The 13,711-nt window shown below is 39.9% G+C and overlaps 1 protein-coding gene across 3 annotated transcripts in view; it reads right to left on the minus strand.

The window, feature by feature from the left end:
- Positions 1-13,711, minus strand: part of LOC119244573 (methionine synthase) — a 69,060-nt gene that overhangs the window by 24,186 nt on the left and 31,163 nt on the right. For all 3 annotated transcript variants that reach the window (XM_037510370.2, XM_037510371.2, XM_037510369.2), the window contains exons 14-15: positions 13,547-13,687; positions 10,885-11,070 (exon numbers count right to left, since the gene is read on the minus strand). In XM_037510370.2, the coding sequence (XP_037366267.1) occupies positions 10,885-11,070; positions 13,547-13,687 (327 nt within the window). The remainder of the gene's footprint in view (positions 1-10,884; positions 11,071-13,546; positions 13,688-13,711) is intronic.

A 13,711-nucleotide genomic window follows, 5' to 3' on the forward strand; every position in this document is an offset into this window, starting at 1 on the left:
GTCCAACTACTATGGAGAGCTGTGTGGAGATTTCTGGACCTACTAAACATAGAGCTTCCATAGGATCCAGCAATTCCACTCCTAGGTATTTACCCAAAGGACACAGAAACATCAATTCCAAAGAACACCTGCACCCCTATGTTTATAGCAGCACTATTCACAATAGCTAAGCTTTGGAAACAGCCCAAATGCCCAAAAACAGATGACTGGATCAAGAAGATGTGGTACATATATACCATGGAATATTACTCAGCATTCAAAAAAGATAAACACATGCAATTTGCAGCAACATGGATGGCGCTGGAAGGGATCATGCTCAGCGAAATAAGCCAAAAAGAAAAAGAAAAATACCGGATGGTCTCACTCATAGCAGGAATCTAGAAAACTTAAATAAGGGATCAGGAAAATGAATAACTATAAGAAAGTGAAAATCAAAATCAACAAAAAACTATGAACCAGAGACACTTTTTGGGGGGTGGGGGCCGGGAGGGGAGGGATTGGGGTCAGAATGGGGCAAGTGCAGTTGTATGGGGGAATATAAAAATAAAATTTATTATTTAATAAAAAAATAAATAAATAAATAAACAAACAAAATAGTGACCCTAGAAAGCAAAGCAGTGACTCCAGAAAGGTTCACACCTCTGGTACTTCCCATCATCCTTAGAATCAGGGCTCAGGGCCTATATCAGCTCCAATTTCATTTCTTATATTTACCCACTCATCTACTACACTCTCTCCACTCCACTTTGGTTTTTTTTTTTTTAAGATTTATTTATTTGTACAAGCACTGGGTACAGTCAGAAGTGCGGGAGGGTGAGAGAATTCACCAGAGCCAGAGCAGGGAACAGGACAGACAGACCAACAAAATACACTGCTGAGGAGAGCAGTGGGCATGGCAGGAGAGGTCTGTGTGCCATGTGGGACACTCACCCGGTGGCCGGGGATCGAACCGGCACTGCAGAGGCTGCGGGCAGCATCGCAGCCCAACGTTCAACCACTACACCACCAGGGGAGGCCCTCCACTCTTTTTTAATAAACTTTATTTTATTACATTGCTTTCATTTTTGTATAATATTTGTTTCTTCCACTCAGGTGTAGTCCCCATAAATCTCCCAGCACCACATCACCCATGAATAGTCACTATAGTCCCTTGTGCTCTTCCCTCTTCTGCTTTGACTCCCCTCCCTCACCCACCCGACATACAGTTTATCTGCAAGTTTTACCTTTTTTTGACCCTTTGTTTAGTTTCCCTATATTCCTCCTATTAGTGAAACTACCCAATTTTTTTTCTTCTGACTTATTTCACTGATCATAATCCCTTGTAGCTCCATCCAGGTTGCTGCAAATGGCATGAGTTTATCATTTTTGATTGCTGAATAGTGTTCTACTGTATATAAATATCACATCTTCTGAATTTATTCATCTGTTTTGGGGCTTTTTGGTTGTTTCCATATCTTAGCTATTGTAAATAGTGCTGCAGTAAACATAGTACAGGTTTCCTGTCAAATTAATATTTTTGTGTCCTTTGGGTAGATTCCTAGGAGTGGAATTGCTCGATCATATAGTAGCTCCATTTTTAGTAATTTGAGGAGCCTCCACACAAGTGGAGTCCAACCACTCCATATAGTGGTTGGACAAGTTTACATTCCCGCTAGCATCCACTGCTCTCGATGGCCCTGAAACTTTCCAAGCTTGAAGACTTTCTATTGATTGCTGCCACTGCCCAGAACACACAAGTGACATGGCTTTGTGCTTCAGATCACATTTGGTCTCTTACCCAAATACCCTCTTTTCAGAGAAACTTTCCTTAATGACCCCCTCTGCACCAGCCCCACTGCCACCTTTCCTACCTTCTCCATGTTTCTTGATAACATTTATTTCCAGAAATCATATTTATTTGGCAACTTGTTTGCTATTTTTTATTACTTGTTTACTATTGACAACTTGGGTGAGATGTCAGTCTTGCTGCTTGTCCGGTGCCTATCAGAGTATATGCTCACTATTAATTGTGGAATGAATGGATGCTGCTTTTACTCAAGGCATTTCTGAACTTCATCATGGAAAGTATCTTCATATTAAACTTACAACCTCAACACAGGCCTTATTCAACAAATTTCATTCTGAATGCTTTCTTATTGTATAAAAAAATCAAATCTGCTCTGAAGAAAAACTGAATACTTGCTATGACTACAGTGATTTAAAAAAAAAAAGAAGTCCCATGCGGTTCTGAATGGATGCAGAAAATGTGTTTGAAAAATGGCCAATCTCACAGAATGAAGAGTTGACTCCTCCAAGCTGACTACTTTGAAGGAGGATACTCCTTGCTGAAAATGAACACTAAGTTTGGTAAAGAATCAGTCCCTGATCACACACATCCTGAGCTTTAGGAAGAGCCACCAAGGCAATCAAAGAGATAAGGGTGGGGTTCCTCTGCCTTACCTCAAGGATATTTAGTGAGACTCTGTCATCCAGAGAAAGCAGTGGTGGGAAATTATAAAAATAATTAATTCATAGATCAATGCTTTGATTGTTTTTCTACTTGGGTTATCTTTTTCAACTGTTCTTGGTCTCTCATCTCTTCCTGCCTCGTGCAGTTGGTAGGGTTAGATTTCACTTTCTGCTTGGGAAGTACCCCTGTGACTTAGCTGACTAGGGAACTCAGGAAATGAGAAAAAGGAGAGGGCTCTGCCTATTGCCATTGCTCCAGGCTTTGGGGAAGGTGACAAGCTCTCTTCCTTGATTGAATTTCTTCAAAAACTTCTCACTTCTTCCTTTTAGAGTGACAAAGATCAATATGTGGGCTCAGAAGAAAGTAGTCAGGTACGGGTCACCCAGAGTTGTCCTGAGTCTTAGTTCACCCTTCACCAGAAAGCCAAGTTCTAGATTCTAGATTCATGTTCCCATTAGGTTCACTAAGAGGGAAGACATATGGATTTGGAGCTACCAGTGCTGCTAATATTTCTCAGTAACCTAGTTTGATTTGTAGACAAGAAATCAAGGTCCTGGTCCTTCTTCTCTGAGCCAAGAATGACATCTGGTCAATTTCAACAGGCTAAGATTGTTAGTGCAGGCAAAGCGAGGTGAGTAGGCCCAGCTGTGTATCAGAAGGTGGCTCTGCATGTGGAACAAACAGAGGATAGGAATTCATTTCTAGGGTCAGAAAATACTCATCAATTATGAGCTCCCTAAGGATGAAGCCCTTCTCAAACTGTTCTCACAGCACTTAGCAGAGGACCTGTCGGTTTGAATGAACTAATGAATCTGGGAATAAACAGAGTTTCAGTGTAGGCCTCTGGTAGGGGCAGTATAAACGTTGTAGATCCTTCAAGGCCCTCTCTGTCATGTTCCTCAGTCAGGGCTGTGAGATAAACATGCTAGTAACCATGCTTCAATCATGCCTTGCATTTCACAGATCCAGAAAAGAGGTTCAACAGAAGAACAGAATAGGGGCTTTCCTCTGTGAGGAAGGGCTCTCAACTCTGGTTCCACATTATGTCATAGTTTATACAGTTTTTCAAGACTAACACATGCACCTCACCCTAGACCAGTTAAACCAAAATCTTGAGATGAGGCCTAAGCAACAGCACTTTCTATGAATCCCTTAGTGATTCGAACATAGAGCCAGGATGAGAACCACTTACAGGTAAGATGGCACTTTCTTAAATTTAGCTAGAAGAAAACCTTAGTGACAATACCACAAATCTAAGGATCAAGAAGTAATGAATATTTATTTTTTATGATTTACCAGGTTTACTTTTAAACAGTAGGAAAGCTCAATAGCGATCAGTGGGTAGAACACTCTAGATAAGAAATTCACTGCTTGGGTTTTGCTAGACTCAAACACTTAGGGAGAAATGAGATAAACTGAAAACAACTTTTGACTTAAGATTCTGTGAGAAAGAGAAAGGATAGAAGACACCAAGATTCTGTAAAAATGCTGCCTGACTTCCAACAGAGAAGTAACAGGACCAACTTCTGAGAGGTAGATTCAAGGTTTCAAATCTAGCTGATCTAGCTGATAATGGGCCAGGGAACACAGCAGGAGGCCCATCCTGCCGGGGCAGAGTTCAAACAGCAGTGATGGAAAGGGACCATGTACTATCATCAGAAGGGCACTGACAAGTCAGAAGGAAAAATGCTACAGGGACATTTCCCTGGGAAAACATATGGCGAAAGACACTATGGCACTACAAAATCACCAAGGGCACAGCCTCAGGGCAGAAATCTTTGGAGTGAATTCTCTAGTGTGGCAAATGTATAGATAGAGCAGCTGGACAGGAGTGTTAGGAAACTTAGAGCCTGGGCAGAAGCAGCAGTGATGGGGGTGGAAGTGAAGGCACGAGAGGCAGACAGCTGCTGCAATGGAAGAACAGAGAAGAGCCCTGGGCTGGGGCTGTAGGAAACCAAAGCCAACTTGACACACTTCTGGTTCACTCTTCACCTGAAAAAACAGAAGCAGTGCCCCTGGTGGAACTCATACCAAGGCAGAATCTGGATGCCAGGATCTCAGTGCTGAGGAGGAAATGGACAGGATTTCAGCAATGGAGAGAAACTGAGAGGCAATCTCCACACAGCACTGGTGAGGAGAAGGGGCTCTTGGTGGCAATCCAGGAACTGCAGGTGCTACCACTGAATATTTCTAAACTTTAATTAGGGCAAGTTTGTTTCAAATGCCATCCTGTAGGAAAGGCTGCAATATCTGGGGAGAGGAAAAGAGAGAAGGAATTTTTTAATTTCTGTAACTATTCCTGGATAGAGCAGATGATGAATTGGCTTCGGTATCTCCAAGGAAAAAGCAGAGAACTGGAAAAAGCAAAAAAAGACAAAGATCCTAGACATAGCAAAACACTGATCTACTAATGAGAGATGTATTTTCAAACAATACTCAAAAATAAATAAGCTCTATAACCTATGATCTAGTTTCGCCTTCCTTTTAACAAGCAAGACCTAAAAAATAATTCTTTCCCTGCTTTCATATCTTCCTGGAATTCCATTGTCCTAGATTTTCCCTGCCTTATCAGGTCTAAATTCCACATTCACCAAAACCTCTGAGAGGCACTGAATTCTATAAGAAGTTGATCCATCTACTAGCCTTATTTATCCTCAGAGCCCAGGGCTTGGCACAAACATGATAAAATACGATAGCTATTGGTCCTTTCCCCACTGTCCAGACAGCACCAGAGAGAAGAATGGGTTGTAGATACAGAAGCTGTCCTGAATTAAGAACAGGGATACTCAACTTTAGTCCACTGACTTTTCGGACCTCATAAATCTTTTTTGGGGGAGAACTGTCCTTTGTGTTTGAGGGTTATTAGCAGTATTCCTGTCCTCTACTTCTTGGATGTCAGCAGCACTTCCACCCTCACCCACCTGGCATGCCAGTCATGACAATAAAACACCTGTCCAGACATTACTAAATATATCCTAGAGCGACAAAAATCACTCCATTTGAGAACAACTGGCTTAGAGTAACCACTGGTGGCAACAGATGAGGAAATCAGAAAACAGACCAGCTTCATGGTCATTGTCAAGATTCCAGGCACGCATATGGCTTTTCTCTAGAAACTAAAGATAGAGGCTGTTTGCCAGAAAATCCTCTGCAATGCCAAATACTAAGGTCTGGATAAAGCAATACCATCTCCTAATAGGAAGGAAATGAACCCATTCAAATCTCTTTCACAAAGAGGAATGCAAGGCACAGACCAGGTTTCTGGACCCTAAGCATGGGAGGTATGCCAGCTATAGTCTGTGCTGTTACCCAGGCTTGGAGGGTTTGGAACCAAGAGTGATTTGGAGGCTTAGATTCCTCATACCCTCCTTAAACTCCCACTTCTCGAGGTAATCTGGAGAAGTCTCTTTCTTACTAAAAAAGAATTTTAAATATGATCTATCTTTAAGCAAAATCCCAAACACAGAAGTACTCAATTAGGTAATCTCAGCCAGGGAGTGGTGACCCCTCTATAGTCACTAAAAAGGAGACCCCTGAAATATATGTCATATTTTAATAAAGCTCAGAAGGGTCAGAGGAGAAAATTTGAGAATCAACTCTTAGGTTCAGTTCAATTACCTTCAACAAGATAAAAATAAAGGAAAAAATAACTATTGACTTCAGTTTCTTAGAACTATTTATAATACTCTGATGCATACCCCACTGGAAAACATAAGATATTCAACTGTAAAATAGCATCAATTTATCTAAATTCAATAAAGAGGCTGGTTATGAAATAAAAATCTAAAAAATCACCAACAAATGAAAAATATTTATGAAAGGAAAAATAAGCTAATATAATAATAAAACAACACAAAAGACCTAGGCATGATCTTGAGATTTCCTATTTAAGGAAAATAATAAAACTTGATTGAATAGTAATTAGATATGGCTTGTTCCTGAATGATAAATCCAAATATTGCCAAAACACCAATTCATTATTTTCTTGGTTAGGATTAATTAGATTTTATTCAATATTCCAATTCAATATTCCAATGTTATTCAATATTCCAATAATCCAATATTCCAAATTAGAAAATTATTTTTAAATCATTTTAACATAGGAAAATGCTTTGAATACAATGGATGCATTTATAGGATGATACTGATCATTCTTTTGTACAGTTTATACATGTGCAAAACAAATACACTCTATGCTGCTATTAAATGATAATTGTTAAGAAACCTTACATTATCAAAAATTGTCCCATGTGGACCTCCTCTGGTGGCGCAGCGGTTGAGCACTGGGCTGCGAGGCTGCCCGCAGCCTCTGCAGCACCGGTTCGATCCCCGGCCGCTGGCGGGGGTCCCACGTGGCATGACAGACCTCTCCTGCCGTGTCCGCTGCTCCCCTGGGCAGTGTGCTTCATCAGTCTGCCTGTTCTGTTCCCCACTCTGGCCCTGGTGGGTTCTTTCACCCTCCCGCGCTTCTGACTGTACCCAGTGCTTGTATAAATAAATAAATAAATAAATCTTTTTAAAAAAAAAATTGTCCCATGAAAATAATCATTTCAATCAGAAAAGGAGAATTAAATTTACAGAGTGAGTAGTGATAGTTATTACTCCTATAGAAATTTCCATAAAGGTGTTCCACATTTTGTTATTTAGAGTGAAAACTGTTGCCCAATACTCCCAACGTCAATTAACAAAAATACAGAAATGCTTCCTTATTTGCCTTTTAATCCAAAAGTTTCTGGGCCCGTTCCCTCTCTCATATTTGACCTTACCTTGCAGTTTTGTTTGCAACATAAATCATAAACTTAAACCAAAGGCAACAACACACAGATAATGAAACAGAGCAGGTATTGTCCCTCTGCTTTGCTTAGTTGAACAAGTGATTTTCCATTTAAGAAAGAGACATACTCTGTCCTTAAAACCAGTGGTGCCAGTCAAGCCAAGCAGATCTTGGTTCTTAACTATTACACCCAACAGCACTTTCAGAACTCAATCAATAGAAGACATATCTTTATAAAAAAAATCTACACTGTTGATTTCTGAACCTTGCAAGTGTATTTTCTGCTTTGCTCTTTATAGTTTTCAATACTTACCATAATTCTACAATGAGCATATATGTCTACAATCATATGGAAATTTTATTTTTATTAGGAAAAGCAGTCTTCAAAAAAGGCATTCAACACCTTACTCAGACAATTATTTTCCTTCAAAGTATTTTCCGCTACTTTTTTTTTAAGATTTATTTATTTATTTATACAAGAACCAGGGTACAGGCCAGATGCGCAGGAGGGTGAGAGGGTTCACCAGAGACAGAGCAGGGAACAGAACAGGCAGACTGACAAAATACACTACTGCTGAGGGGAGCAGCAGGGAGACAGAAGAGTTCTGCTGAGCTATATGAGACCCTTGCCGGCCGGCTGGGATCGAACTGGTGCTGAAGAGGCTGAGGACAGCTTCACAGCGCAGCGCTCAACCACCTGTGCCATCAGGGGAAGTCCATTTTCCTCTACTTTTTGCAAATATAGCTTTTACAGAGTCATATACACAGTATCTATACAATGTTTCATTTTATATATTTTTATATCCTGAAAGCACTGTCATGCTGCTCCATAATCTATATAATACTGAAAACACTCTGGATAATATTCCAATACAAAGATGTAACTTAAAATATCAATTTCTCTCCAGTTGGCATTTAGGTTGTTATATCTTCAATAAAGCTGATGAAAAACCTCTGCATATACAGTATTCTCATGCTGCTGAATTCTTTTATTGGGATAATTTCCCAGAAATGAGATCATTAGCTCAAAGGGTATGAACATGTTTTTAAATTTCTTGACAGGTATCATAGTGTCTTTCAAAAGGACTGTACCAGTTTATACCATACTCTACAATGAATGAGACTTTTTATTTATCTCTGCTATACCAGCACAAACCCTGATCATTTTTAAGTTTACATTTACTAATTTAGTAAGATAAAATATTACCTTAACATTGCTCTAATTTACAATTATTTATAACTAGCAAAATTTCCCCCTTACATTTGCTTTAATATTTGTGGTTATCGTCAAAATTGGGAAATCTTGTTCTCAAGCAAGATCAAGAACTGGAGAGTAGACCACACATAGGGATAGCACAGAATTTGGAAATACAAATCACTCTTCAAATTATGAAGACCTGTGATCAAAACTTGGCTCCACCATGTCCTACCCACTTGACCATCGTTCACTGAAAAATGGGACAACAGCTACCCCAGGTGGTTGCCATGAGGATTAATGCACAGAAACTCTGCTGGTGATTTTCAACCATAGGGTACAGGAGAATCACCTCTAAGGCTTTAAAATTACCAAAGCCAGGTCTCATCTTAGACCAAAAGAGTCAGAAACTCCAGGAGGTAGAGGGTGTTTTTAAAAGCACAGGCAGTGACCACCCTTCCCTGAGGGAGTGCTTCTGCTTTAGCACCACAGATATGCAAAGCACACAACATTCCATTCTTTCACCAATGACCTTGCTTCCTACTTGGCTGAGAAAATAGAAGCAATCTAGAACTTCAGCACTTTGCCCAGCTCACCTACAGCTTTGTATGCTTTTTCTCCTGCACTATGAGCCTTTTCTCCTGCACTACGAGCACATTGATTGCCATCCCTCTCAACTTACAAGGTCATGGAGAGAGCAAATGCCCCCTTTCTTTTATGCATCAATTTCTGTCTCTCTCTGCTAGAGCATTCCCATTAGCTTATCAGAAACATGTTGTCATGTCATCTGTCTACACACACACACACACACACACACACACACACACACACTCTCTCTCTCTCTCTCTCTCTCTCTCTCTCTCTCTCTCTCTTTTCTTAACCTCATATCCACCTCTGGTTTCCACCCAAGTTTTCTATTCTCCTTTACAGCAAAATTCCTTCAAAAAAGTTGTTTATAGGGCCTCCCCTGTGGCGCAGTGGGTTGAGCACAGCGCTGTGAAGCTGTTCACAGCCTCTGCACGGCGGGTTCAATTCCCAGCTGGCTGGGGAGATTCCTAAACGGCGCGGCAGACCTCTCCTGTCTGGCCCGCTGCTCTCCTCAGCAGTGTATTTCGGTCCATCTGCCTGTTCTGCTCACCACTCTGTCTCTGGTGAATCCTCTCACCCTCCTGCGCCTCTAGCCTGTACCCCAGGTCTTGTATAAAAATAAATAAAATGTCTTTAAAAAAAAGTTGTTTATACCTGCTGCCTCCAATTCTTCTCCAATTCTTTCTTGAACCTATCCCAATTAAGCTTTTATTTCCTTGGAAACAGTACATCAAGATCATAAACTACCCCACTTCTAAATCCAGTGGTAAATTCTTGATCTCATTCTATGATCTATTTACCAACTCTTAAATTAGTTCATCATGTCTGACGGAGGGCAAGAGTAGAAAAAAAAAATGAAAAGGAGGTGCGCCGCTACAAGACCAGAAACCTGGCTCACATGGAGGTGGGGGTAGAAGAGATCAACACAGCCATTGACACAGCTATGGAAACCAAGATCCTTAGGCCCAGACAACACAACTGACACAGTTGCTGACACTAGTCTGCTTAGGAGCAGACTAGTATTCTTAGGCTCGCACCTAGATTACAATGCATAACATCCAAGCAGGCATCCCAGGACCTCATCCAAAGGTAAAGATAGGGAGATTGAGCCCATTGTAGAAACTCCAGTCCCTTTCAAATTCTACAGTTATCCAAAATTAGTAACCAACTAAGTCTTTGGCTTCAGGAGACCAATTCATTAGGCTTTTTTTTTTTTTTTTATTAAATAAATTTTATTTTTATATTGCCATACAATTGCAATCCCCTTATTTTGACCCCAATTCTACCCTCCCCGCCCCCCACAACCCATAGAGTGTCTCTGGTTCATAGTTGTTTGTTGATTTTGATTTTCACTTTCTTATAGTTCATTCATTTTCCTGGTCCCTTATTTAAGTTTTCTAGATTCCTGCTATGAGTGAGACCATCCGATATTTTTCTTTTTCTTTTTGGCTTATTTCGCTGAGCATGATCCCTTCCAGCGCCATCCTTTCTTGATACGAAATTTTATATTTTCATATACATAGCTCTATCAATTTTCTTTCTGGCTTCTGATATTTTCCAAATCTCAAGTTCAGATGAATACCTTCCCATATATTCTGTAGAATTTTGCTTTTTATATTTAGATCCTTATTGATATAGACTTTCTTTTGTGTATAATGATGGGAAGTGAGGCTATAATTTTATTTTCTTCTAATTGCATAGCCAGTTGTTCCAATAGCATTCATTGAATAATTATTTTCCCATATGTACATAGATATAAGTGTGCGTGCGTGTGTGTGTGTGTGTGTGTGTGTGTGTGGTTGTTTGACTGTCAGTTCTCTTCCACTGCCCTGTCTAACCTATATAACACAATGGAACAGGTCAAAAGAAATCACTCACCTGTCCATCTTCATCAAAAGCCATGACCACCACAGCAGCTCCAAACTTCTTAATTTTTCTGGCTTTCTCCAAAAAGTCATCCTCTCCCTCCTTCAGACTAATGCTATTGACAATGCACTTCCCTTGGCAGCACTTTAACCCGGCTTCAATCACAGCGAAATTGGAAGAGTCAATGCACAAGGGCACCTGTGATTCAAAAAATCACAGAATGACTAAAAAAGCATCACAAATGCCCTTCTACAAGCGCCCAAATATTCATATATTTCCTACTGTTTCTCTAGGGAAACAATGACCAAACAATAGTCGTGTCATGGAGACAGGATTTTAATTCACTCATTCTTTTTTTAATTTTTTTAAAGATTTATTTACTTATGTATACAAGAACTGGAGTACAGGCCAGAGGTGCAGGGGGTGAGAAAATTCACCAGAGACAGAGTGGGGAACAGAACAGGCAGACTGACTGAAATACACTGCTGAGGGGAGCAGTGGGCAGGAGAGATCTGCTGCGCCATGTGGGTAGCTCCCTAGCCAGCTGGGAATAGAACTCATGCTACAGAGGCTGTGGGTAGCTTCACAGTGCTGTGCTTAACCCCTTGCGCCACCAGGGAGGCCCTAATGCACTTATTCTTAAAGTCTAAAGTATGTAGAGTAACTCTAGTCTGGAAAGAGATTCCATCCAGGGGGTGAAGAATTTAAAAAGGTTAAATATCACCATTAAAATATCAGAATGGGATCACTGAGTTCAGTTCGGTGGCTTCAGGACTAGTCTACACTCTTAATTGCCTAAACCCTGAGGCAAACACCTCCAAAAGGATTTGGACATACCTGATCTGACCTGGGGTTAATGTTTAGTTAGCATCATGCCCTGGATAACAGCCCTCCAACCAAGTTATGGTATCTGAACACAATCTTCCCTTTAGAAAATCAAGTTTGTGGTTTCAAATAAAAAATACTATTATAAAAGAAAAGGAGATGTACTTGGATAAAATATCTCCTAGATATTAGAACATGGAGATGAGCATAGATTTGTTTTTCGTACTCTCCATGCTGTTCCAGGAGGGTAAAGTAAGAGCTTCAAGGAAAGACTAGATTAGACTAAAGACATGAAATTGGATAACTTATCTAGGCCTTATTACTTAACTATTTCATTCAATAAATAATTAAATGATGGCTGTAGTGCGCTCCATGCTAGACTCAAGGATAATGGTAAGGCAGGCAGGAACCTATAAGATTCACCAAACTTACAGAGATAAATATTAAGCAATGACAAAGTCTGGAAAATGCAAGAGGACAGAAAAGCAGACAGCCACGAAGCATATTTCAGGGACACTGAAACCCAACTTATGACACGAGGAACACAGGAAAGGAGAATTCAGAGACAGTGCCTTAGTTTGCTCTTTTTTTAGCCCACACCATCAAGGAAGACCAAAACAGACTAAGGAACCCATTGGTTTCCCACTTTCTCAGCATGTTACTAATTAGAGATTTACCAGGGAAAAGGTCAAATGCAACAATATCAACCCATTGTTTTAAAGAGTTTGCTGACAGGTTGGTGTCCCAACCCTAAAGGTGAAAATGTACTGGTCATTTCTTTTTATGCTCTTTAAATTTGGTCTCAAATAAACTTTGATAGAGGTCAAAATTAGGAAAGGTAAGAAAGAACAATTACAGTAGCAGTCAGAACACTAAGTAATAAGTGTATTATGTTACATGGGGTCCTTCACAAGGTACTTTTCTCTTTATAACTAGACAAAGAAGATATAAGTATTACCATTTCAGAGATGAAGATGGAAAGTAGGGTCAACAGTTAATCAACTGGCCTGGAATTACATGGCAGGGCACTATCCAGTTAATAATCAGCCCTCCCTTCTGATTCTGACTTTGAACAAGTAATTTAGCTTCTCCAGACTTAACTTCCCAAAATATTTACTCCTAGAGGAGTGATGAGTTTTTTACTGAGGCATTTTAAGACACAAATAAAGGGTGAGTTAATGTAATTCACTGCTTTTACCACAAGACTTCTAACTTAAGCAGTTGCTAAAGCCTAATAAAAAGCTGATAGCACTAACTCTTAAAGCACTAGAAAGTTTCTTAAAAAAGAAGAACTTCAAAAATCAATCCTCATTACAAGTTCAATGGTAGAGAAATAAAGTACGATTCTTAAAGTTTTTAGATTGCATCTAAAATTTTTAAACAGATCGACATAAAAATTAACATTCATCTTCTTAAAGGACAAATGTCTCATTCTGATAAGCTTAAAAGGTCTCTTCTTCCTGCAATTAGGAAGCATTAACTGAATTCCCTTGACTATGGTAGGAATGGAACTAACGACTTGGTAGTTCAGGTAGTATATCCTTCAGAGACATAAAAAGTGGGTCCTTAGTGTATCCAGACATTAGAGGAAACTCAAATCAATTCTCAGGACAATTCCAGAAGCCTTGGAAACAGCTAAGCTGAAAATACATCTCTCTCTGAAGACTGGTTTACATTTGAAAGTCTATCATATGTGAGAAAACTGACAATCAGGAGCCACTGTGTTTTCAACATAAGAAAACAGAAAACCAGCATATGAGATGACAGATCAACAGGACAAAGGAGAGTATTAAATATGTAATGGAGTGAAACACACAAATTCCTTTCATTCACAAACATTTTGTACAACCTTGGCGATGTCAGGCTCAGAAGCAATGAAATTACAAAATTTGGTCATTGCACTTGGACCATCTAGCATGCCATCATCCATATTGATATCCAACACTTGCGCTCCCATTTCCACTTGCACTTTGGCAACACTTAGTGCTTCCTGAAGAAAGAAGGCAAAAGGAAG

Source organism: Talpa occidentalis, unplaced genomic scaffold (genome assembly GCF_014898055.3).
Source record: "Talpa occidentalis isolate TD23 unplaced genomic scaffold, MPIMG_talOcc4v2.1 talOcc4.14, whole genome shotgun sequence".
In the NCBI taxonomy this organism is placed as follows: Eukaryota; Metazoa; Chordata; class Mammalia; order Eulipotyphla; family Talpidae; genus Talpa; species Talpa occidentalis.